The sequence below is a fragment of the Gekko japonicus genome, unplaced genomic scaffold (genome assembly GCF_001447785.1).
Source record: "Gekko japonicus isolate JY-2015 unplaced genomic scaffold, Gekko_japonicus_V1.1 scaffold330, whole genome shotgun sequence".
Classification (NCBI taxonomy): domain Eukaryota; kingdom Metazoa; phylum Chordata; class Lepidosauria; order Squamata; family Gekkonidae; genus Gekko; species Gekko japonicus.
The window spans coordinates 856,793-883,933 of record NW_015173132.1 but is presented as its reverse complement, the minus strand read 5'-3'; the positions used below and the strand labels follow the sequence as shown (position 1 = coordinate 883,933).

At 46.7% G+C, this 27,141-nt stretch overlaps 1 protein-coding gene across 1 annotated transcript in view; it reads left to right on the top strand.

Annotated features, from left to right (window-relative positions):
- The window catches only part of CNTNAP2 (contactin associated protein-like 2), a 928,799-nt gene that overhangs the window by 374,445 nt on the left and 527,213 nt on the right, over positions 1-27,141 (top strand). The window contains exon 10 of the mRNA XM_015422149.1: positions 24,137-24,337. Coding sequence (XP_015277635.1) covers positions 24,137-24,337 — 201 coding nt within the window. The remainder of the gene's footprint in view (positions 1-24,136; positions 24,338-27,141) is intronic.

The following is a 27,141-nucleotide window of genomic DNA, read 5'->3' as shown; positions in this document are numbered from 1 at the left end:
GCCCAGTTTTGTTCATAGGCCACAATCCACTAGAATGTTCTATGGCACAAGCTCCACTGAAATGAACAAAAGCTATCTTTTGTGTTCTGCAGCAGCCTTGTGGTGCAGCACGATTGATTTCCGTTCGTGATGGTGCTGACGTTCAGAACTGGAATTCTCATAATTCTACTCCCTGGGGTTTTTATGATCCAGACCCCCAATCCATAAACGTTTGGGCCTGACATAAAAAGGTCACTGTTCCACCATTACTCTCCACCCTCACAACTGCCCTCTTTCTTCCAAACTCACCTGCTGGAAGACCTCCATTCCTCTTTCATCCCTTCATGCCTTGAATGCTCCAATAGCACATTCAATGAGGCCGTGGCGTTGGGAACTATAGTTCCCCCATGGATCCTGACTCTTTAAAACTGACATTAGTCATACGCTGACATTACGAGCTTAAAGCTGACATTACGAGCAAAAACTTACAACAATTTCCAAGGTGCAGGATGGGGAGGATACTTTCTAGGTGACTGATATCCACCCTGAGGACTCAAAATTCCTTGGAAACTCTGTTTGTCAGGATCTCTGGCACTTGGGGTATTGGCACAGCCATCTCCAAGATGCCACAGAGGAACTGAGGTATTATCCAAGTCTCTCAGTCACTCCTGCCAGTTTCGCTGAAAGGAAAATTTGGGGAGAAGGAGAGGAGCATGGCTCAAGGACTGATCAAAAGTTGGAGAATACCTGGGAGAATTGTTCAGAGGTTGTCACACTGAGAGCACAGTGGAGTTTGAACTTTGGAAAGATCAAACAAGGGCCCCGGTCACACGGGCCGGAAAATGCGGGGGGGAAGCGTGGCTGTTTGCCCCGGGGCGATCAGACCTTCCGTGGAGGTCCCATGGTTAGGGGGAGGTGCCGATCACACGGGGCAGCAAAGAAGTGGGGCAAAGAAGTGGGGGCCGCGCGCCGAGGGTTCTCCTCCAGCGCCTGTCTTCGAGGCCACGGTGAGTGCCGCCCTCCTGGCTCTTCAGCTCCCTGGGCGCTGGGGCTCCGATCCCGCAGCCTCTGCGCACACACACACCCTCGCGCCCGTGTGTCTAGTCACCTCTTCCCGGTTTGACCCCCCTTCCCCAAGCAGACTTCCTAATCTGCCGCCGCAGCCCCCCCCCTTCTGGGCTTCGCCTCAGCCGCTTTCTCTTCTGCCTTGCCCCCTTTCCCCCTATCTGTTTCTCTCTCGCCTCAAGCCATGCTCTTTGTGTTGCATTTCTTCTGGCTGCTCTCCTCTTCTCTGCACGACTCAAGTCTTAGCGAGCTGCTCAGTTGTGTTGTTTTTTTAAACTAAAGTGTGTGCATGCTCCGTTGGGTGCTTGTGCGCATTAATCCCCAGTATCAGACGCCCGCCCTTGCCCCGCGGTTTCCGGAAACTAGTACCTCCGAGGTACTAGTTTTTTACCGCGCGTTTTCCACGGGAAGCCTCGGGTGAGCCATGGGAGCTCTACGCTTCCCAGATGTGGCGGTGAGATCGCGCCCGGAAAATCCGCCTATCTTCCGTCCCTGTAGCGTGGCTAATGCTCCGTGTGACCGGGGCCCAAATTTGTTCAATTTCTTTAAAGAAAACAACAAATATTAATGGAGTCCATTAATGAGGAGTTCCCCCACTGACTAATTTCAACAAGCTTTGCAGCATTTCTGTTCATTTCAATGAAGCTTCCAGTGCTGGGGCGGCATCTGCCACTGGGCCCACCATGTCTCATGCCCCCCATGGTCTGTAATGCTGGTTAGCCAAGCACTGTCCCAGGCTTCCCACTACCTCCACTTCCAGTAAGCTGGTCTGTCTTCTGGCTGCCGCCACACCTGCTGCATCTCCTGTCCCCCGTGGCCTCCAGTACCAGCAAGCCCAGCGTGGCATTCAGCCTCTGTTGCTGGGCCCACCACAGCTCCTCTCAACCTCACAATTTCAGCCACTGCTGGAAGCGGTAGGGAGAGTGTGTTTTCAAGGGAAGTTAAATCACTCAATGTATTTATCAAAGGTTTTCAGATTTTTCTGCAAACCTGGGGAGACACCCCCCCCCCCAAGTTTGGAAACCTACCTGTTTTGGATATTGGTGGCCCCAATCTGCAGATTTAGATATCCACAGATGGGACCGTACTTTGCTATTAGAAATGTAGATACCTTCTCCCCCAGGCAATTAACTGTTTGGATATTTCCTTCTTATGCATTCTGGACAGATGTTGAGTAATGAGTAGGGAAGGTTAATTGTGTAATCCAACCAGAGGAGGAAATCTCTTGGCATGGCAATTAAGTAAAATGTTGGTTTCTGCATTTTAGACAGTATTTTGTTTTTCTATGGTTGTTGTTTTTTTAACTCGTTGAGGACTTTCAACCAAACGGTTTACAGTCTAACCTGCTGGCACAAACGGTTCTGAGTCGCTCAGTGAGCACTTTCTAGGTGCTTTTGATGCTAACCTATAAAATATACAACTTCGTCTGTCAAGAATTCCCAATCCAGGCGATCCTTGCTATGGGTAGGCAGAACTCAAAATTACGAAACCCAGGGGTGTGCTTCTGCACACTCACCAGTATGGTAGTCTGCCAACAGCCCCTTGAACTACCCACACAGTCAGAAGCCTAGGGGCAAGCTTCTGACCTTACTGGGGGTTAATTAAAAAAGCCAACCCTGCAAGGTATGTCACTTGCAGAATAAGTTTCCACTAATAATTAACTGATAGGTGGAGACTTTAAGTCTAAGGTAGTGGAATTAGACTGAAGCTTCTGAAGTACAGAACAACCAGATATTGAAAGTATCTATTTATTAAATAGTGCGGGAATATTGCAAAGAACAGAGCAATGGGCAGGCAAACAATAAATCCACACTGTAAATTCTAGCCACACCCTAAATTATAGTCACCATAGGTTACTCTTCTTAGGTAAAGTCAAGCATCTTTCCCGGTCTCTTTGTGTGCCAGGCCCATGTCTAACTCATGACCGGGTTAGCCTATTGCCTCCAGGAGAGCTGAAGTTGGCTTGCGGCAGCTAACAACGAACAACAGGAAAGCTAAACTTCTTAAAGCCTAAACTTTGGACAGATTGGGGCCCTTTTAGCCAATCCAGAATTCAGATTACCCAGGTTATCTTGACATGGATCTTTGACAACAAATGGCTCAGAAGAGAAAGAGTTTTTATGACAGGATGCTACCTCTCTGAAGGGTAAAACAAGCATCCACAGAAAGAGTGAGGTGTGTGTTCAGTGACCAAACGGTGTGGCTCCTTGTCACAGTTATTCAAAGGCACCAGGTCATGACAAACCCCAGATGTTTTCCTTCGATCTCTTCCCCCATGTTTCAGGCTTAAGTTTTGATATGAAGCCTGAACCAATGTTTTAATGCAAGAACTAGGAATTGAGCAGGAAGTCCAGTTTTCATTGACAAGACTTGTCTATGGTCTGGAAAGGTCAGATCTCATGTAATGACACACAGGGGCCTCCATTCAGACATGGCGTGAAACTGTAATTTAATTAAACTAACGATGGCCCCGGTCACACGGGCCAGATAACGCGGGGGGGAGGCATGGCTGTTCGCCCCGGAGAAAAATAAAGCGTGGTAGCCCAATCACACGGTCCCCCAAGTCTCCGTGCTCCGGCTGTTAGCTGGCGATCACATGGCGATGCTGCAGCATGGCAAAGAAGCAGCGTGGCATGATCACACAAGCATTTCGAGTTTGTGTGCATGCGCCGTTCCACAGAGCAGCACTGTTTTCAGTTTCGTGCTTGTGCGCATGGACTTACGAAAAACATCCGGTTTGCGATGGGACGTGGACGGGCGCTGGATGCCACGGGATACTAGCACTCCCGCAATCAGACGCCCACCTGAGCCATGTGTTTTCTGGTTACTAGTGCACTTTCCGTGGTACTTTTTAACTCCACATCTTCGGTGAGATGCCACGGGTTGGCCACGGGTGCACTACGCTTCCCAGATGTTGCAATGTGATCGCGCCCCAAAAATCTGCCCAACATTCATGCATTTCGCGTAGCAAATTCTCCGTGTGACCACGGCCTATGGTTAGTGTGATGGTTGAAATGTAAGTAACTGCACTAACGGTGGTTAATTAGGGTCCTGCAAATTGGGATCTGAAGCCTTGTTTGTTTGTTTGTTTTAAGCCACATTTTGTGCAGACATCCTGGTTTAATCCTAGGTTGTTTTCTGGTGACTCCTTCCCAGGCTACAAAGAGGAGGAAATGAAACCAGCATGTGTTGAGGCAATACTGGATTTGAATGATAGTCTATGAGTTGAATCCCAGGATCACAAACTACGCATAGTTAAAATAAACTGTGCTTTCATGTTAAGTCTGAGCTAGGCCATTGTATCCACTTGGGTGTCGGTGGGCAGTTGATCTGCCATACTGTCAGACATTGGTGTTGGTCCCAGTATTATCTGGTGTACATGGAGCCTTAGAAATCAACACGCCTTGGCCACAACCACATGTTGGCCAGGAAATGGTTTAAGGAAGGACCTTTCTTAACAAAATCTGGAGTAGATTCAGTGAAAATGCAAGAGCAGGTTATGGAGAATAAGAAGGTATCAAGCAGGGTGACATTTTCCATCTAAGCCTGACTGTACCCTCTGCACCAGTCCAAGCTGAAACAAGCCAATCCTGCCACCAGTTGAGCAGTTAGATGACTGCTCTGTAAATTAGTGGATATCCACAGCAGACAGACTTAGGCTGTGGTCACACGGAGCATTAGCCACGCTACAGAGACGGAAGATAGGCGGGTTTTCCGGACACAATCACACCGCAACATCTGGGAAGCGTAGAGCTCCCGTGGCGAACCCGAGGCTTCCCGCCGAAGATGTGGAGTTAAACACTAGTATCTCTGAGGTACTAGTTTCCGGAAACTGCGGGGCAAGGGCGGGCGTCTGATCCCGTTTCTGGTGGTGGCACCCGGCGCCCGCCCATGTCCCTTCGCAAACAGGGTTCCCCCCCCCCCAAGTCTCCACAAGATGCGCACAAGCACCCAATGGCCCATGCGCACAAAGAGGAAAGCTAAAGTGCCGTTTCGGCTTTTTAAAAAAATGACCCCGTTTGTCACGGCAGTGGCACCTAGCCATTGCTGGTGTGATCGCGCCATGCCGCTTTTTTGCCGTGCTGCAGGATCATCGTGTGATCGCCACCTTCGTTTACCCGCCAGCGCCAGGGGAAGGACCCATGGTGTGCCACTGGCGCATCTGATCGTGTAATTGCGGATCAAACTGCACCGGGGCAATTAGCCACACCTCCCCCCCCCACGATATCCGGCCCGTGTGACCGTGGCCAACCCGTGGCGTTTTCCGGATACTAGTGCACTTTCCGTGGTACTTTTTAACTCCGCATCTTCGGTGAGACCGAAACCCTCTGGGTTTTCCGATGTCTGAACTCTCCTACAGCGGAAGGAACCCGGAAGGGATGTCTGAACTTGCAGATCTGTGTTCCACCACTTTGGGGGGTTTTTAGTTGCTTCCCATATGCACATATGTGCACGAGCGCATACATGCATCCATCCACCTGCATTTAAATAAAACCCACCCTTACAGCTTGTCCCGTGGTTGAAGCACTACACTAATGCAGATGCTGACTGATTGGATGGCCGTGTGTGCGGCCTGGATGAAATGTTCTACTACACTTTGCACCGGTACAATTTGAGGCACCACCATGCTGCTCCAAGCCGCCAGTGTGATCGCAGCCTCTGAGTAAGCATGCATGGGATTAATCTGTTATTGCTGTATGATAAGGAATAGATTCTTTCAATGGACAGACAAGCAGGCAGGCGTGTGTGTGAAGTGCCATCAAGATGCTACAGATTATTTAAAAATGCTCAAGGAAAAGTACTGTTGTGGAGATTTAATTCTGTTTTGCAGCTATTAAGTAGTTTTAATTGAAAGCCTGTTTTAGCTCATAATGTTGTATGGAGAAGCGTAAATTACTACGTACCAGGCCCAGTTTATACTATCAGAAGAATCAAACAGGAAGGGGTTTTCCTGGGCTGCATCACTCCAGGCTTTGTGTGGTAGGTGACACATATGAATGATCTGGAATGAGAAATCCCTCTTCACATACAAAATTAGGAGCAGGAGGAGGAGACTAGATTTATCCCCCGCCCTTCAGTACCTGAAGGTGTCTCAGAGCAGCTTACAAACTCCTTTCCCTTCCCCTCCCCACAGCAGACACCCTGTGAGGCTACTGAGAGAGCTCTTGAGAAGACTGCTCTTGAGAGGACAGCTCCGAGAGAACTTGTGACTGACCCAAGGTCACACCAGCAGCTGCCTGTGGAGGAGTGGGGAATTAAACCCGGTTCTCCCAGATCAGAGTCCGCACCAGCCTAAGATTTCCTTCTCCCTGATTATGGTTAGCATTGGAAGGATTCAGACAAGAAGTCTCCCACCTACAGTCTGGAGCAATGGATTCAGAAACTGGCCCTCAGTTATGATCAGAGATGCTGCGAACTGAGAAATGGACCCCCGTGTTGGAATGTTTAGCAGAGTAATGAAGGCAGTAGACGTATTAGTTTGAAAGAGTTTGTTATATAAAGGAGAGAAAGGGTTACGTTTGGAAGTAAAATAACAAGCATCCTGTCTAACTAGTTCTAAGTACCACGTCTCCCACTTCCTGCAGATGTCCCCAAACACATGTATCACCCCACTAAAACTTGATCAGCCAACAGACATTGTACAGCTCCCTTCATTAGGAATATTGTCACCTTATCTCTGGTGGGAAAGACATGTGCAAGATCTAATTGGCCCTAAGCTAAATAACTAACATTAGCATGCATACATAAACAAGTTCACTGTTTCACGACAGAAGGATGAACTTGCAAACTCCTGCCTGGATCGCCTCAGTGTTCTTATCTGAAGTTCAGATAAAATACCATGGTGGATACCACTTTTGTGCCTGCTTTTACAAGTTTCCCTGTCTAAGTTGCTTTGTACGATGCAGGGACATGAGCATGTGAAGGCAGCCAATCACAGCAGCTCTCCATCACGAATGCAGGATGCAGAGTCATATAGTTGCCTAGAGAATGATCAACCTTCTCCTGAAAAATAGCCACTACACTTATGAGGCTGTGCTGCAGCCAGTTTGGTGTAGTGGTTAAGTGCGTGGACTCTAATCTGGGAGAGCCGGGTTTGATTCCCCACTCCTCCACTTGCACCTGCTGATGTGACCTTGGGTCAGTCACAAGCTCTGGCACAGCTGTCCTTGAAAAAGAGCAGTTTGTGTCAGAGCACTCTCAGCCCCACCCACCTCACAGGGTGTCTGTTGTGGGAGGGGAAGGGGAAAGGAGTTTGTAAGCCGCTCTGAGACTCCAAGTGAAGGGAGGGGTATAAATCCAATCTCTTCTTCTTCTTCTTCTTCTTCTTCTTCTTCTTCTTCTTCTTCTTCTTCTTCTTCTTCTTCTTCTTCTTCTTCTTCGACTTGAACTGTGTACCTGTCTTCACCATGAATGACCACCAGGTCATGGAGAACTAAGGAATACAGGGAGATGCTGGAACTCTTCAACACGTGACACTTCCTTATAGGGAATCAGATTATTGGTCTATCAAGGTCGATATTGTCTGATCTGCCTGGCAATAATTCTGCATGGTTTCAGGCCCAGATCTTTCCAATCACCTACTACTTGATTCCCTTATCAGGAGATGCCAGGGATTGAATCTGGGAATTGCTGCACGCAACGCAGATACTGTACCGCTAAGCCATGAACACACCCCACTACAAACCACTAACTATAGTTTGCCAATGTTTTATTGCACTTAAAAGAATGCCACAAAGAACGGACAGGGAGGCAACAGTAGCAGTGAATGGGGAAGCCACAGGAAGGCAGAACGAGATGGAGTATGCGCAGTCAAACTTTTTGCACGATTCGATGTGTAGGAACTGTACAATCAGCTGTGCTGATTGCAAGCAGTAGACAGACCACAAGCCAAGTTGGTAGGTAATCTAACATCCCTGGTGGATTATAGAAGTGTTACTAATTAGGCTTGGTGTGATTCCCATTTGATAAGAGTTAGATGCACTCTCTCACACACACACACCCAAAGTATACACACTGTGTTTCTGCCCTGTAGTCAACCCTGGTCTGGTCACCAAAGCTGTCTTTGAGATCAGCAGCAAAGGAATATGTGAACACATGAAGCTGCCTTACACTGAATCACTGGTCCATCAAAGTCAGTTTTCTCCACTCAGACGCTCCGAGGTCTCAAGTAGAGGTCTTTCACATCACCTCCTGCCTGACCCTTTTAGCTGTAGAGGCTGGGGATTGAACCTGCGACCTTCTGCGTGCAATGCTGATGCTCAGCCACGGAGCCACAGCCCCTCCCCAATCTCCTAAGGAATATCTTTAGCAGAACAGGATGCTGGCCAGGGGGATGTTTTATATTGTCCTGCCCTGGATGAGAACAGATTCATGTGGGACTGCAGTGATCTCTAAAGCACACAAGGGAACAGTGCAGGGAAGTCAAAACCTCTCCACTTTTCTTCAGAAAAACACTCATTTCTCACTTGGAGAAATGATGACCTGAGAGCCACGAATGGCTAAATGTGGGTTTTCTTGTGTGAAATTTGCCATACGCTGGATACAGGTCTTCTGAGCTTTCGGCTAATCAGCCGCCGAGTACCTGCAGGATTTCCTCTCATTAGAGGAGATACCTTGTGCCCCCTGCGGATCACCCATCTGCTTAGCTTTGCTTCTTTTTAAACATATGACTGGAGCCAATTATGCTGCATCGAGGTCCCCCACCCCACCCCATGTGTGAGTTCAGTTGGCTCCTAATATACCACAGGGCATATTTATTATATGACTGAACAAACAGAAGTTAAAGAAATCCATAGAGGCAAAAGGGGAGGTTATGTGTGGGACATTGCAGGACTGTACTTTTGAGCAGGGGTCATTTCCTGCGGGAGCGCAGAGGAGCGGAGCTCCGGCAGTAAGGAGCCCCGGGGGCGGGCACATGCAAGCAGCCCTCAGTCAGGTCACGGGGAGCAAGAAGCAGCCAGGTAAATTGCAGAGCCCCCCCCCCCGGCCCACCTTCAGGTATAAGCTCTCCCTCCTCTGTGAGGGGAGATCGGTGCCTTCCCTCCCATAGCTAGCAATCCAAAACAGTCCAGTGGAGCCTGAGCGGTGGGTGTTGCCTTCTGACACACTTCCGGTGATGTCAGGGGGTGTGGCATATGCAAATAAGTTATGCTACTAAGTTATGCTAATGAGCTCCTGCACCTCTTTTTCTATGAAATGACCCCTGCTTTTGAGTATCCGCTTACATTGCTCGTGGCAAGAGACTCTGTGTTCTGCCTGTCTGGGATGCAAAGAAAAACATCAGTGCTGTGTTTTGTTGCCATGATGGCAAAAAACCCCAACCCACCCACATTATTACCATGCATTTACCCCCAGGCCACCAGTTTGGTGTAGTGGTTAAGTGTGCGGACTCTAATCTGGGAGAACCGGGTTCGATTCCCCACTCCTCCACTTGCACCTGCTGATGTGACCTTGGGTCAGTCACAAGCTCTGGCACAGCTGTCCTTGAAAAAGGGCAGTTTGTGTCACAGTTCTCTCAGCCCCACCCACCTCACAGGGTGTCTGTTGTGGGGAGGGGGAGGGAAAGGAGTTTGTAAGCCGCTCTGAGACACCTTTGGGTAGTGAAGGACAGGGTATAAATCCAATCTCCTCCTCCTCCTCTTCTTCTTCTTCTTCTTCTTCTTCTTCTTCTTCTTCTTCTTCTTCTTCTTCTTCTTCTTCTTCTTCTTCTTCTTCTTCTTCTTCTTCTTCTTCTATTTCTGTTAGCCATAGTTCTAGTTTGCTGGCAGGAAACCTCTGACTAAAAGGACAGAATCGATTCGGTCTCTCTGTATATACTGAAGTGCAACACGTTTTCCGCATTGCATGTTAGCTGTGATAGCGCCATTATTTTTAATAGCCTGTTTACAGGTTTGATGCTTGCCCAGAATATCTCCTTGTGTAAAAATGTCGCCACCTTACTTGGAAGCAATGATCCCTCTAAACTGTGGAGTCTTGTGAGCAAAAATTCTACTTTGTGAGCGACTGGCATTAAAGTTGTGAGCAAGCAATTTGGCTGCTGCATGAATTAGTTTGCTCTGGAGCCACCCCTTCCTGAGCTCAGACAAAAATGTGTTGGGATTGGGGGGGGGGGGAGGTAAGGGACTTCAATGCCACAGAGTCCACCTTCCAAAGTGGCCATTTTATCCAGGTGAACTGATCTCTGTCATCCGGAAAACAGTTGTAATCCCAGGATACCTCCAGCCACCACCTGGAGATTGCACCCCACCAATGTTCAATGTGAAAAAAATTGATTCTGTTCCAATTTGTTGTTGTTGTTCAGTCGCACAGTCGAGTCCGACTCTTAGCGACCCCATGGACCAGATCACGCCAGGCCTTCCTGTCTTCCGCCGTCCTCTGAAGTTTGCTCAACTTCATGTTCGTTGCATCGATGACACTGTCTAACCATCTCATTCTTTGCCGTCCCCGTCTTCTTTGACCTTCCATCTTTCCCAGCATCAGGGTCTTCTCCAGTGAGTGCTCCCTTCTCATTGGGTGGCCAAAGTATTTGAGCTTCAGTTTCATTATCTGGCCTTCCAGGGGAACAGTCAGGGTTAATTTCTTTTAGAATTGACTGATTTGATCTTCTTGCAATCCAAGGGACTCTCAAGCGTCTTCTCCAGCACCATAGTTCAAAAGAATCTATTCTTCGGCAGTCCACAAACTTGCTTCTTCTTTTGTTCCTTTATTATACGTCATACATCTGCTGGTATGAGAGCCAGCAGATGCCAAAGGGAAGCACAAGGTTAACTTTGAGTAAGAGGCTTAGAGCATCACCTCCGTGTATAAAAAAAGTGACCTGAACGAAGCATTGGGGGAAACGGAATATTTACCTAGGAAATCCGTTGTCGCATGGCAATGGTCTGGAAGCAGCAGCAGCACGGCAGGACATAAAATAAAGGAGCAAAAGGAGAAGCAAGTTTGTGGGCTGAAATTGGAACAGAGTCATTTTTTCACAGTGGACACTGGCGGGGTGCAACCGTTGGTTAGTCACTGTGGTCCATTTGTGGCTCGAACCACTTGGCGATTGGCATCCTTAAGCACACTTACTAAATTAGCATTCCCGAATGAAGGTTTGGAACACCTTCCTGCCCAACAGCACAATTTCCCCCCTTTTATATGCCTTATATCCAGCTCTGCCACCTGATACCCTCCAACGAGATGAGAGCCTGCTGTGGTGTAGTGGGTAAGAGTAATGAACTCTAATCTGGACAATTGGGTTTGAGTCCCCACTCCTCCACATGAAGCCAGCTGGGTGACTTGGCTCTGTTACAGTTCTCAAGAGAGCTCTCTCAGCCCCACCTACCTCACAAGGTGTCTGTTGTGGGGAGAGGAAGGGGAAGGCGATAGCCGCTTCGAGATTCCTTGGAGTAGTGAAGGACGGGGTATAAAACCAACACACACACACAAAGTCTACAGAAGATTTTTCTGAGGTCAGAAGAGTGTAGGACTGGGTCTTCTAAGGTTCTTGTAGGTCAGCAACGCACATGACTGTATCACAACAGGTTTACTTTTTGCTTTTCAGGTCTGATACTCAGAAGGCACACACTAGTTTGTTTGTACATGAGAGTGGGGAAAAAAAACCCAAAAACTATTCAGTCATTGCTCTTCCAGGCACGGAATGACCCCAGTTTGTGAAGAACTAACATTGGACAGGGTTTGGTTTTTGGTTTTTTTAAATCACTAAAAGTTCTGTGAACTGCACATGGTCATAGCATCAGAATAACATTCTTGGGCTGCGATCATATGCACAATTGGACCCGGCTTAGGTGTGAATGCTGGGCGGATTTAAAGGGTGCGATCAGGCAACAACATCTGGGAAGTGCCCCGCAGCTGTCATCCTGACACACCGCGCACCCCCCAACTGAGTCGTCCTGACTGCAAAGCCCGTAGGTACCCAGTTTGAGGACACCCCCCCATTGCTGATATCTCGGGCAGTGTTCCCTCTAAGCTGAGTTAGTATGAGCTAGCTCACAGGTTTTTAGCCTCCAGCTCACACATTTTTCTCTTAGCTCAGAATGGATGACTCCAGAGCAGACTAGTTTATGCAGTAGCTAAATTGCTCGCTCACAACTTTAATGCCAGTAGCTCACTGAGTAGAATTTTTGCTCACCAGACTCCACAGTTTAGAGGGAACATTGATATCGGGGTGCTTGCCAGCTCAAAATCCCCTCAACCTGTGCTTTTCCCACCTTCCCAGTTACAGCCTAACCAGCTTTACCAGGCCTATTTATACCTCAGTGCCTCTGACCATGCTGAGCAGGTGAAAAAAGGCCCCCCTCTTGGCCAATCTGAGTGAGGCCCAAAAAAATTCCTGCTCAGCCCTGAAACTGGTGACTAGCGAATCCCACAGGGACTAAAAAGAGGGTGGGTGGGTGGGGAGCTTGTGCTGGGTCAGACTGAGGAAGGAGGGCAGCGGCCACCAGACCTGGCCGGCGAGCCAGCCCTCAATAGGCCAGCACTCCAGCACTGAACCCCCATTGGCTCACCCTACCCTCGTGCTTCCTTCGGGAACATGGGGGGGGGGCAGGCAAATGCTGGTGCCTGCTCCATGGGCAGGCACTGGTCTTCTTCAGATACCTGAGGAATATCTGAAGGAGTGAGCAGTGACTCACGAAAGCCCATACCCTGCCGCAGGTTTTGTCAGTCTTTAAAGTGCTACTGGACTCTTGCTCTTTTCTGCTGTTACAAACAGACTAACATAGCTACCCCTCCTGACAAATGTTGTAACTGTAAGCAAAATTATGCAGTTCCGCAGGGCCTGCAAGACGGGGCTCTTCCGCCAGGCTTTCACATAGGGGCCGCCACCACCACCAATGGTGGCGATAACATCGGGATTAGGAACCGCCCTTGGAAGTTCCGCCATGAATTGTATGGCACTGACATTGTGGGATTGGCTTGGACTATCTACTGGACAGTATCACCCCAATGGAAGGCTCTAAGGAAATGACTGATGCCATCAAAACCACTCAAAGACCATCTTGTTTACAGAAAGCACTTCATTATTGTTATTGTTATTATTCATGATTTTATTGTTTTATCTGGTTTTATGGGCTTAAGCCCCTTGTAAGCCGCCCTGAGCCCACTCGCAGGGAGGGTGGGGTAAAAATGCCAAAATAAATAAATAAATAAAATGCAGGACTTCCAATATCTTTGATGTAAGTTTCTGTGGTTTCAAGCACAGCCAACAGTGATGCCCCTTACTTTGGACCATAACCTTCTCCCTATGCATGCTAGTGAACAAAGACTTCAGAAATGTTTGTGATATTAAGGTAATCTTTCAGTCATTTTTCGTAGATCTTCTGCTTTGTATAACCAAATCTCGTTATTGTGGTGTTTGTTAATTGAGACGGAAATTAGCAGAGAATCGGCCAAAGTGTTTTTTTGCACAGGCTCCGGTGCTTCTTAATATCCTCAACTACTGTATGGCACATCTGCTTTGCTAAGTGAATTTAGTGTTCATTAGTGAAATGCCATATGGCCTCACTGGAGACGCAGTACCGGCACGGCACAAGCAACAGCAGCAGCCGTACAGGTTCACAGAGACTTTTGCCTTTCATTTATTATTAACCGTAGAAGCGTGTTGAGGAAGAGTACATTTTCACAGGCCCTTCTAAAGCCGTACAAGTCATATTGGAATCCTGCTCTGGTCGTCCATACACAATGAGTGCCTTTGAACAGTCTGATTCTAGAGGAATCCTGCTCTGGTCGTCCTTACACAATGAGTGCCTTTGAACAGTCTGATGGAGTACTGCAAGCCCGATCAGTCAGCACTTTTGAAGATCTGCACTTGAGCTGCTGGAAACTCTTTGGGAAAAGCCATCGCTTGGTGTTTTTGATTGTCTACTGCATGGCTCAGCTCACGCCAGGTTTTGCTAGCCAACCTGCATTTGAAGGGTGTCCTGATTTGGGGATTCCTGCCAGATGTCCTGTCCTATCTGATTTTTTTAGTGTGGGGTCATTGGAAGGATAGATTAAGTTTTGGCAAGATTTCATTCTACGGCCAAAATATCAAGAGAGTTCAGCTTCCTGGCTCCTTCTAGTTCTCCCTGCCCGTACCTGTGGCATTGTCCTCTCTTGCACAAAGTCAAGTCACAAAGATCTCCTGAAGCAAGCCGCTGGAGCAGATTTGTGGGACATATTTGGGGAGGTTGACAGAGATGTTGGAAGTGAAAAAAGTAGAGGGTGGGCTGACATTGTTAGCCAAATTGCCTGGATTTATTAATAAATGTGGGGAATTTGAATATTAAATGGCAATAGGCATATAAGGGAGCAATAACCTATGTATACAGGAGTCCCACTTTTTCCAGTAACCAGAGATAGACACAGAGACCAGATCTTAGTGAAATGGTTTCTTTACCGGAGGGTTTGCACGCATACAAATAAATCTCAAGCACACACAACAATACAGAGCTAGGAAAAATAGGCTGAAAAAATACAGAGACATTTGCATTAACAGTTCGTTGGTTGGGTGATACTGACCTGTCTGACGTGATGACGCGATCCTGCAGCGGAAAAATAAGGGAGACTATAAGGAAAAAAGGGATAGTGTTCTGAGCCGGCAGAGCACATGGTAGACTCTGGACAGTGCTTAAACCGAGAGTCAGTAAGGTAGAATGGGGTCAGGTATAGAGGGAGGGAGCGAAAGAGAGAGAGAGAGAGAGCAGTGGAGGATCCTGCTCTTTTTATACTTTATTTGGGATGGGTGTGTGTGTCCTCTAGTCACGTCCCCCTCCAACATGTCCCCAGGAAGTTGCTAAACAAAAACTGGTTTCAGGAGGATGGGAGCTTAATGGTTGGGCAATGTTGCTTCTATTTACTTTAACAGTGGCACCTTTGTAGGACAATGGCTGAAGCATCCACGGTCATTGTCTCTGATAGTCCGTTGATGGCTCTGGGTGATGGACTTGGCAGGTGCGTGTCAGCCAACTAATCCCTTCATGGAAGCAGTTCTTTTGTTATGCTGGAGAGCCTGTTTGCAGCATCTGGCGAAGGCTGGGGGGAAGGTGCCTGCATGCTAGAGGAGATGTCTGCTCATGGAGTTTCTGTTCAGATTCTCAGGTCTCTGTGGCATGGCATGGCGCTTCTCTAGAGCAAATGGCTACCAGCTTCTGTGTGCTTTTCGTGGCTAGGTGCTTGGCTCATCTCTGCTGCATTGCAGGTGAGGGGTGGCAGGTAACCCATGGATCCACTCTTGGTCTGGCACATTGTCTCAGGAAGAGGCTTCCCTCAGCTGGTCATGTCTCTACAGTACAGGTAGTTGGCATCACTGCTTGGTCACCATTCAGTCCATTTCCCTTGGCACACTTATTTCACAGTCCAGTTCTGGATTGAATGGGCAGCAACATGCAGGGAATCTATCTCAGTTACAGAGGTGTATAATGGTGCAAAGAGAAATTGAAGCAGTGGCACGGGCTGTGTGCTATTAAGAGGAAAGGCGTGGAGGGACAAGGGGGCTTTGCAGAGATGGGAACCGTCGGTTAAGGAGCATAGATGCACGAACTCTGGAACTGCGGGTCAGGGAGCATGGATACACAAGCTCTAGAGTCTGAAAGAGCTCTTGTGTCTCTGCGGAAAGTAGCATCCTGCTAGTTGTGGCTTTCTACCATTACCCCAACGCTGTATATTTCCTTATCTTTTGTACTGCCCATAAGATCTGTGCATTAGCTGCCAACCTTACATTAAAAGGTCACTGCAGTTATGTCTATGAAACATCATTCAGATCCAGAGAGAAGTTCACTTTAGGCCCCAAGCCCATGGCCAATAAGCAAAAACGAAACACCCCTCAAACCTATCATCTTCTGCGATGATCTAATAAGCCGTATTATTACCACATCAAACACTGAACCGGGGTAACTGCTTTATGACATAATGAACACTGGCAGGCCACAAAGCTTCAGGCTACACAGCCGACCACATGAGCAGGCTAATAAACTCCAGGACCCCAGGCCTTCTATTACTGTAGCCTTGATGACTACTACTTTGTCACTGCATACTTGGTTACAATCCGTGTAACGGTCTCGTTCTCTTCCCACCAGTACTGGCAAAAAATAAGAATGACACTGTGCATAAATAAATCCAACACACAAAATTATGGAGGAAGGCAGTTGAGTCCAAAATACAACGCAGGGCTGGTTGGAAATGTGGGATTGTCCAATAATGTTATTGGGCAATTAAATGTAAAAGGGAGGGCTAAAAGGGTTAAAAGTTTGACACAGTTCATAAGAAGTATAAAGATGAAGTCTAGATGAAGGAAAAAAGCTAGTTAGAGGATCTCCTCTCTTGGGTTTTTAGTTAGTAGTGGGTTCTTTACTTTATCCCTTATATGTAGTTAAAATAAGAATGACACTGTGCATAAATAAATCCAACACACAAAATTATGGAGGATGGCAGTTGAGTCCAAAATACAATGCAGGGCTGGTTGGAAACGTGGGATTGTCAATCCATCATCATATACAGGGGAGAGGCAAAGGCAGAGAGAGTGCAACTGACTTGCATAAGGCCAATAAGTGAGTTCATTGTAGAGGTGAGATCCGAAGCAGAGGCTTCCTTGGTTTATAGCTGAGTGGAAGACCCACTACACGTCATCAGCTCTCTTTATTGTATAAATATTGTAGGCTACAGAATGGTTAGAAGAAGAAGAAGAGATTGGATGTATACCCCTCCCTTCACTCAGAGTCTCAGAGCGGCTTACAAACTCCTTTACCTTCCCCTCCCCACAACAGACACCCTGAAAGGTAGGTGGGGCTGAGAGAGCTCTTTCCAGAGCTGTCCTTGAGAGAACAGCTCTGACAGAACTATGGCTTGCCCAAGGTCATCCAGCAGTTGCGAATGAAGGAGTGGGGAATCAAACCCGGTTCTCCCAGATTAGAGTCCGCACGCTTAACCACTACACCAAACTGGTCACACATCTAAAATCAAAAGAAATTATCCCATTCCATTTCAGTGACGTGAGTGTTTTCCTACTACTCTTTACCTTATTGTGTAATTTGCTAAAGTTCACATGTGTGTAGTTAGAGATGAAGAGGGATTCTGAAGCATTTGGAAGGGTTGCCTTTAGCAGCTTTGCCCCAAACGAATAGTTTCTTCAGTGGAAATTAACTCTGTGATCCTGATCAGAGCTATACCCTTCAAAGCCCATTGTTTTTTTATGGCTTTTAAAGGGCATCGCTCTGATTAGGACGGCCCTGCAAATCCCCATCCTAGCCATGGCAAATGGAAGAGGGCCTGCATTAGGGCTGGCAGCTGACCAAGGCAAAACTTCCCCGGCCTCATCGTGTGCAACTGGATTTGCAGAATCAGGAGAGGAAGGTTCTCCATGACAAAAGTTAAGTAATATCAACTGCAGGTCAAGCTGCTGTAGAAGACTCAGAAGCCAGGACCAGAAGAAATGTCGCCGACTGTTGCTGCCGTACATTGGGTCGGATCCAGTTGACTTTTCCGCTGGTGGAAAAGGAAATACGAAGTCCTCTAGGACCACCTAAATGCATGCACACAAAAAAATCAAGTGTAAAAGTGTGGAAGAAGAGGAGGAGGAGGAGGAGGAGGAGAGGAGATTGGATTTATACCCCACCCTTCACTTGGAGTCTTAGAGCGGCTTACAAAGTCCTTTCCCTTCCCCTCCCCACAACAGACACCCTGTGAGGTGGGTGGGGCTGAGAGAACTCTGACACAAACTGCTCTTTTCCAAGGACAGCTGTGCCAGAGCTTGTGACTGACCCAAGGTCACATCAGCAGGTGCAAGTGGAGGAGTGGGGAATCAAACCCGGTTCTCCCAGATTAGAGTCCGCAGATTTAACCATTACACCAAACTGCCACTACTTGTTGGCACCGGGTTGTGTCACTGCTCTGGCTCCAGAGCTGAGAAAGACTGAGCATAAAGGACTGTGGTCCTGCCCTGCCCTGCCATGAATGAGCCCCTTAGTATGGCACAGCTAACAGAAGCTTTTGTGGTAGTGGTTGGATTGGAGTTAGCATCAGAGTATGGACACCGCGGAGTGAGCTGTCCTCTTCTTGTGGTGCTAGAATACTTGGTCCCATGAACTATTTTCTCAGCACAGTGGCCAGTGGGATCAGAGGATATTGAAAAAAAATATTTTCTATGCATTTTTTTTTTTTGCTTAAGAAGGCAACACTTAGAGCAAGATTAGCAGGACAGCCCTTCAGAAGTCCAGAATCTGAAACCGTGGGTACAAATACTAGCCTAGTGCTACCTGATCTGCATTCATTTCACTGCTGTTTGTGTAAAGGCCACTGAAACCGATGGAGGTTGCCCCAGCAACTCTGTCTTGCGTCCCTTGATTCATGTGAAATCAGCGAAAACAAATGCTAGCTTTGCCAAGATTACATTAGTAACTCCTTAATTTATTTAGTAACTCTTTAATTTATGCGAGTTTCCCCAGCTACAACATTAATAATGAAGTATGTAAGAAAAGTACAATTGAAAAGTATTTCTGTGATGACTAATAGCTTAATTATGATTCTTTTATAAATACACTCAACAGTACCCGTTAATAGATTGTTTAACATATGCCACAAATGGACGGGTTTCTCATTGCCACGTGGAATATTTCTATCAAGTTACTGCAGCAAAGGATGTTTTGGTTGCCAGGACAAGAAACGTTGCAGGGGGTGGGGGAAATCCGATTCCAGATGAGCTTTCCCATATGAAGAGGTAAGATGGTCTGATATGGAGGTATCTTAAGGGCCTTTCTGCTCTCTGCGATAATATAAGAGGCCAAATGCTAATCTAGTAAGATTGATTCAAGTTAGTATGGAGGGCAGCTGTCTCCATGTTGGACCATATTACCTCTTTAGACAGGAGGGAATCACTTCTTCAGAATGGGGCTAAGACAGACAGACAGATCTACGCACACATGTCCACAAGCACATACAAGAGAGCCAGTTTAGTGTAGTTGTTGGGAGTGCACACTCTAATCTGGGAGAACCGGGTTTGATCCCCCTCCACAGGCAGATGCTGGTGTGACCTTGGGTCAGCTACAAGTTTTTTCGGAGCTGTTCTCTCAGGAGCAGTTCTTGAAAGAGCTCTCTCAGCCCCACCTACCTCACAGGGTGTCTGTTGTGGGGAAGGGAAGGGAAAGGATATTGTAAGCCGCTCTGAGACTCCTTTGGGTAATGAAGGGCGGGGTATGAATCCAATCTCTTCTTCTTCATTTCCCGGTATTCTGTCACGCTTTAATTTAACCAAGAAACAGAAGTCAGAATGGACAATGCAGATAGGAGCTGGCTTGAATCTCGGGGGGGGGGGGGGGCCACAAAAGAGATCTGCAGGGGCCATCCTAGGCAAAGTAACACACTGCCAAGCCCATGGAATGTCCAGGATGGCACTGTTTGCCTCCAGCACAAAAGTATTCCTGACTATACAACTTTATCGTGGAAGTTAATTGCTGCCAGTTCTTTATACAGAAGTTATCTATTTGGGGGCAGTGTTGTAGCAGGCCTGTAGCTATGGTGGGACTTTTGGGGGCTCTGCCTCCTTTCTTAAAGGCACAGCCCAACAAGAATTTCTCCATTAAATACTTTCCCCCCAGTCATTTTAAAACATTTTTTAAAAGGTGTGCACTCCTTCAAGCAGAGTAGGGTGCTGTAGTTGACTCATTCCCACGTTGAGCAAGAGAGTTGGAGTAGGAGACCTCTAGCGTCCCTTCTGACCCTGTGTCAAGAAACTGGTCTCCTTTAAGAGAGTTCTTCTGCCTAAGTGTTAAGCTTTCTTGACTAGGGAAGTCATCACCCCCACCTGCCGGCTTGTTCTCAGAATTGTTGCTTAGGCTGGCAGAAGTGATTAACTTGCAGCAGCTGTGTACTGTCATCTAAAGTGGTTGACAGCTTGCAATTTAGAGATCTATCCTGGTAACAGCTTTCTAGTGGCTCAATGGCTTTTCTTTCTGCACTGAGAACTTCAGCCCCACCAGGGGGGAAAAATTGTCCCACAACCCACAAAATCCTGGCTACGGGCCTGTGCTGTAGTAAGGGCTAAATCTGCCACCACCTTTGACACTGGGTGGCCTTGCCCACTCAAAACTACACAACCCTGAGATATTTGCAACATGTGATCCTTCTAACTGCACTCATCATGTTCATTGTGACAACTACTATTTTGCTGTTTTATTACATCTGTAGTCCACTTTCCTTAGAGTATAGACCTGAAGTCAGTTACAAATGCCTGAAACACTGAATTACCACCAAACATTAAAAAAGCAATGATAAGACTGTCATAAAGAGCAGTTGGACTCAGCGCTGCTTGAGACCGTTGTCGCGTTTGCCTGGTTGACAAGGAACATCTTCACACTTCTTTTTTGGAAAGCAGCCAGCCAGAGCAACCAGGTCAAATAGGCGTCCCATGAGAGGGAGTTCCTCCATAACTGTAGCCTGAGGCTGAGTTGCGTTGTCAGAAGCAGAAGCAGTAGATCAAGGAGGATTAGTGAGAGAAACTCAGATAGACACAACACCGTAGAAGGGAAGCGAAAGCCTTAGCCATTTTGGCTGAAGGGAGAATAATCATTTCTACCCTAGATGTGGAATGCGAGTAGTCCCTGGGTGTTAAGGTCGGGCTGTGGATGCTAAGCAATCTATGAGCAAAGACTTCAGGAGAGGGCAATTCTCAGCAGCTCTGTTAGGAACTCAGATCTACTCAATGAGGCTAACTCCCAGGGAAATGTTCCTAAGGTTGCACTGCCAGTCAGTACGTCATCTGAAAAAGCTGGATGGTCCCATCAGCAGAGCTTTCTTTGACTGTGGTGGCCTCCCAATGTCCTTGTTGCCTATCTACCCTTTGGTGACCTCAAATGAGAAGGAAAGGGGTTGGCTTCATCCTGTTGCCTATCCTTCTGTCCATATTCTCCATCTTTTGGCTGTCACGGAATGCCAGAAGTGTCCTCTTCCATCTGCCCAGTTAAGGTATCAGATACCCAGCTAAACCCAGAGGCTCCTTCTTTCCTCCTCCCTCTTCCTGCAAGACTTGTCCTGTGTTGGTGGTACTGCCATGGAAACCCCACTGTTACTTCTGGTGAGTGCCAGGTTGCTACCTGTGCTTCTTGAAGACTGATGGGTGCCAGAGCAGCCATCCTTTTTTCACCCATGGTTGGGCTGGAGACTCCCACCAGATAGCTTCTCCTCTATCCAGCAACATACAAATGGGGACCACAGTTTTTGTTGTTCAGTCGCACAGTCGAGTCCAACTCTTCGCGACCCCATGGACAAGATCACGCCAGGCCCTCCTGTCTTAGATGGTATTTAAAAACTGTAGAAGCACTGTGAAGCAAGCTAACAATATATTGCATATGCTATGATAAAACAATTTAATCTAACATGTAGTGAATTAAAAATAGGGATTCAGTAGAATTTATAAACATATAAGGTAGAAGATATCAGAACATACTATACAAGGCATGAACAATCCAAAAAGCAATCAATGTCAACAGTTCAAGGATCACCTAAGGATGAGTACATAATACACAACATACAAGCATGAAGTCCTCCAGGTAGATCTCCCATGGTGCTTAGAACAAGGACTTCAAGCAGAAATCTATCATCAGCAGTGTTCCCTCTAAGCTGAGTTAGTGTGAGCTGACTCACAGTCTTTTAGCCTCCAGCTCACACATTTTTGTCTTAGCTGGGGAAGGATGGCTCCAGAGCAAACTAATGTATGCAGTAGCTGAATCGCTCGCTCGCAACTTTAATGCTCACAAGGTAGATTTTTCACTCACAAGACTCCACAGCTTAGAGGGAGCAGCTGACCAAATCCCGACAATCAATAACGACCGTTTCGAGAAGCCCCTTTTTCAAGAGCTGGCAACCTGCTATTGATTTGGTCAGATTCCACTTATCAGAAGGGCATATTAAATAACGGAACAATACCACTGCCTCCTATCACTCACAAATGCTCTGCTTCATAATTTAAACTGGGCACAACATTCTTAAAAGGGTCTTCTCGAAATGGTCTTTATTTTGTATTATGTACACATCATTAGGTGGTTCTCGAACTGTTGATGCCGATTCCTTTTTGGATTGTCCATGTCTTGGATAATACGTTCTGATATCTTCTACCTTATAAGTTTATGAATTCTATGGAACCCCTGTTATTAATTCACTATGCGTTGGTTTAACATACGCGATATACTGGTAGTTAGGTTGCTTCACGGTGCTCTTACAGTTTCTTACATCTCCTCTGCCCAGGGCATGAAGCAGCCCGATCAAGCGTTGCCTTCCTGCTCTCTCATGGCTGTTCCAGCTGCTCCCCATTCCAAGTCATTTATTTATTTACTGACAAGATTTATATCCCAAATGCCTACCCCCTCAGGGCCACCAAGGCGGCTAACAATTAAAAACATAGCATTAAAACACACCATAAAGGCAAAACCAGAATACATCTATAAAAGCATGGAACAAAGGGGCAGGAAGGAGAGGTCACTGAGGGATTGCCAGACAAAACAAGAATCCTTCACTTGGTGGCAGAAGAAAGGAACAAAGAAATGTCTCTGGCGAGGGAGTTTCATGATTTTGTTGTCGTCATGACCAAGTGGGCCCTAAATCAGGTTGCCACACATCTTACCACAGAAGGCAGTGGCACCCAAAGCAGACCCTTGGGTGTTTGTCTAGGGCAGGGGTGTCACACATGCGGCCCGGGGGCCGGATAGGGCAAGGGCGTCACACATGCGGCCCGGGGGCAGGATCAGGCCCCCAGAGGGCTTCCGTCAGGCCCACAGTGGAACTGGCTGTCTTCTGCTTCTTCTTCCAGTTCTGCTGCTGCTGCATCATCATAGGTTTGCAACTTACGGATGCACACCTGAACAGCATACTCAAGATTGCAACAGCACAGACAATAATTCAGAGCAAGAGGTGTCAGACACTGTTAAATGAACAAAATATTGCAAGAGTGCTAAAGTTTTAAGCATGTTTTTATTTTAAGTTAAAAAAAACCCTTTGTGTTTGTGTCCTTTATAAAGTTTATATCTCCGCTACCTGACATTGCATTTTATGACACACATTGCCCAGCCCAGCAAGGTCCCATTTTTGTCAGATCTGGCCCTCATAACAAATGAGTTTGACACCCCTGGTCTAGGACTTGCCCCTGAAAAGTGACCTTTCTAAAAAGTAAGCCATCAGTGTCCTGGAGGTCTTGCAATAGTGATTCTTAGTATAAAAACTCACCAAAAATAACCCCTTCCCAACTCCATCCAGCCTAAAATTCAAGACGAGAAGGGGACATGCTCCCATAGCTATTGAAGGGCCCCGGTCACACGGAGCATTAGGTACGCTAGAGAGACGGAAGATAGGCGGATTTTCCGGGCATGATCTCACCGCCACATCTGGGAAGTGTAGAGCTCCCGTGGCGCACCCGAAGCTTCCCGCCGAAGATGCGGGGTAAAAAACTAGTACCTCGGAGGTACTAGTTTCCTGAAACCGCAGGGCAAGGGCGGGCGTCTGATCGCGTTTCCGGTGGTAGTTCCAGCACCCGCCCATGTCCCCTCGCAAAAAGGTGTTTTCCCCCCCAAGTCTCCACGGATGCGCACAAGCACCCAATGGAGCATGCGCACATTTCAGTTTTAAAAACAAAACACAACCCCGTTTGCCGCGCCGCTCCGCTTCTTTGCCGCATCTGTGATCGGCACCTCCCCCCTAACCACGGGAGCTCGACGGGACCTCAACCCGACGGCTGATTGCTCCGGGGCAAACAGCCACACCTCCCCCCCGCATTTTCCTTCCCGTATGGCCGAGGCCAAGGAGAAGAATTTAGGATATAGTCCTGTCACCTTTCTTAGACACACAGCTGTTATAAAAAGAAATAGCTACCTTGTGTGTTTTAATGCTATATTTTTAATTGTTAGTCACCTTGGTGGCCCTGAGGGGGCAGACATCTGGGATATAAATTTTGCCAGTAAATAAAAAAGAAATAGTACACATCTTCTGTCCTGTGGAAACTCTTCCCTACCACAGCCTCAGACAACACGCCTCTGATACTAGTGGCATGCTTAATAACAATACAACACCTCCTCTTAAAAGTGCCAGAATTCATTGAACATCCATGGTGGGTTTTCTTTATTTTTTCTTCCAGAGGACAAAGTGTGGACTATCGTGAATCATAACCTGCCGATGCAGTCCTCAGTGGTGAGCAACAAGCCAGAGAAGCACGCTTCACTGGCCCTTAACTACAACACCACCATGGACCAGATCTCTGCCATCACCAGCAGTGCCGAGTATTGTGAGCAGTTCGTCTCCTACTTCTGTAAGCTGTCGAGGTTGCTGAACACCCCAGGTAGGCTAAAGGTGGAATGTCATCATTGTTGTGTTGCAGTTGTGGTTATTTTTTTAAAAAAAGACAATTTAACTGGTTTTGCAGTTGGGCTAAATCAGTTGAAATCCAAAAGACTCAACTTGGTTGGGTGTAGTAACATGAGCCGTATTGATGTGAGCCTTCGGGGATGAGGCATTACTACACTTGAAACACTATCCTCTATTTTAACTACCTCATCAATATTCACATCATTTTGGCTTACTTCCCATTTCTTGTTGCTGACCAGGGGGTTATGTAGAGTCCCCCCGGGTCTTGCTGTCATTTCTGTAAGCTCGGGTTTTAATGTTGCGAAAACAGTCTTTCTCCATCTACCCTTTTTCTTCTTATTCCCAGCCTTACTATGAATTCTTTTCTCTTTGTTGTTGCCATCTTGTTTCTGTTCTGATGGTCAGTGGATAATTTCTCAAATGCTGTGCACTCTGGTTGGGAAGTCCAGTGTCTACTTTTAGATAGGTTGACATTCAGTGATGAAGCTACTGTGTGCATGTTTAGAAGGACTCTCTTGCATTCCCTTGATACGTCCTGCCATTGAAAATGAGGTCCAGAGATCAGTAGAGCAACTTCATATGTGAAGCAAAAGGAAAGAGGGCAGGAAGTGCACATCTCACCATGGACCAGATCTCTGCCATCACCAGCAGTGCCGAGTATTGTGAGCAGTTCGTCTCCTACTTCTGTAAGCTGTCGAGGTTGCTGAACACCCCAGGTAGGCTAAAGGTGGAATGTCATCATTGTTGTGTTGCAGTTGTGTTTATTTATTTTTTTAAAAAAAGACAATTTAACTGGTTTTGCAGTTGGGCTAAATCAGTTGAAATCCAAAAGACTCAACTTGGTTGGGTGTAGTAACATGAGCCGTATTGATGTGAGCCTTCGGGGATGAGGCATTACTACACTTGAAACACTATCCTCTATTTTAACTACCTCATCAATATTCACATCATTTTGGCTTACTTCCCATTTCTTGTTGCTGACCAGGGGGTTATGTAGAGTCCCCCCGGGTCTTGCTGTCATTTCTGTAAGCTCGGGTTTTAATGTTGCGAAAACAGTCTTTCTCCATCTACCCTTTTTCTTCTTATTCCCAGCCTTACTATGAATTCTTTTCTCTTTGTTGTTGCCATCTTGTTTCTGTTCTGATGGTCAGTGGATAATTTCTCAAATGCTGTGCACTCTGGTTGGGAAGTCCAGTGTCTACTTTTAGATAGGTTGACATTCAGTGATGAAGCTACTGTGTGCATGTTTAGAAGGACTCTCTTGCATTCCCTTGATACGTCCTGCCATTGAAAATGAGGTCCAGAGATCAGTAGAGCAACTTCATATGTGAAGCAAAAGGAGAGAGGGCAGGAAGTGCACATCTCACACTTCCTGTTCCTTCCATATCTTAGGTCTGGTTCAGATTTTAGGGAAGGGCCATGGCTCAGTGGGAGAGCATCTGCTTGGCATGTAGAAGGTTCACAGGTTCAATCCCTGATATCTTCAGTTTAAAGGATCAGGGTGGTGTGAAAGACGTCATCCTGTGACCCTGGAGAACCATTGCCAGTCTGATTAGACAATACCAGGGGTGGCCAAATTGCAGTTCGGGAGCCGCATGTGGCTCTTTCACACAGCTTAATTTAATGTTAATAAAAAGCAAATGTGCATATTTTTTCAATAAAAATGTGTGTGTGATATTTGTTAATGTCTTGTGGCTCTCAAACATCTGAGGTTTATTCTGTGTGGCTGTTACATTAAGCAAGTTTGGCCACCCCTGGACATTACTGAACATAATGGATGAAGGGTCTGATTCAGTACAAAGCATCATCATCATCATCATCATCATCATCATCATCATCATCATCATCATCATCATCATCATCATATACTTTATTGTCATTGTACATAGTACAACGAAATTAAAGATGCAATCATTTCGGTGATCTACAACAATATTCATATACACTCACACACCATTCACTACTGTCCCATAGCTCCCTTAAGGTTCACATAACAACTTAAAACCACCAATGTCACCCAAATTCCAATTTCACACAGCATTTAAGGCAATAATAGCTCTCGAATAAAAACTATTTTTTAATCTATTTGTCCTTGCTTTAATTGTCCTGTATCTTCTGCCCGAAGGCAGCAGTTCAAACAGGGAATGTTCAGGATGTGAGAAGTCCTGCAAAATGGTCTTTGCTTTTTTCAAACATCGAGAACTATACAATTCCTCCAGGAATGGGAGAGGGCAGCCAATGATCTTCTGGGTTGTAATAACAACTGTCCGTGATCAGACCTCCATATAATTGACTATGGGAGCGACAGTCTTGCAATTTGTAGGTAGGGCTGTTGTCTGATCACACACTACTTTTGTTCTGATCATCTTCCAGGGAAATATCATATCACTCCTAATCAAAACATTGCTGGTGCGATAATTCCGACTAGGGCAACACAATGGGCCCACCCACACTCAAGATAATGGGCTTGGCATAGTTGGGGGGGGGAACCCTTAAATATACCGGGGGAAATTTAGTTTATAGATTTTAAAAGTTGCCTTTTTAAAAAAAAAACGGACGATCTGCACTGCTCATGTTCATTTTCCTTTCCGTATGAGCATCAGTTAAATGGTGGGAACAAGGAGGATGTTAAAATCGATCTCTTAACAATTTGCAGTATCTTGGAGGGAGCCCTGAGATGCACATGATCTGACTTTAATTCTTCCCTCCCCTACCTGCAGGAGGCTATCAGCTTGTAAGTGTTCTGACCACTCCAAAGGTCAAAGAGCACATTGCACT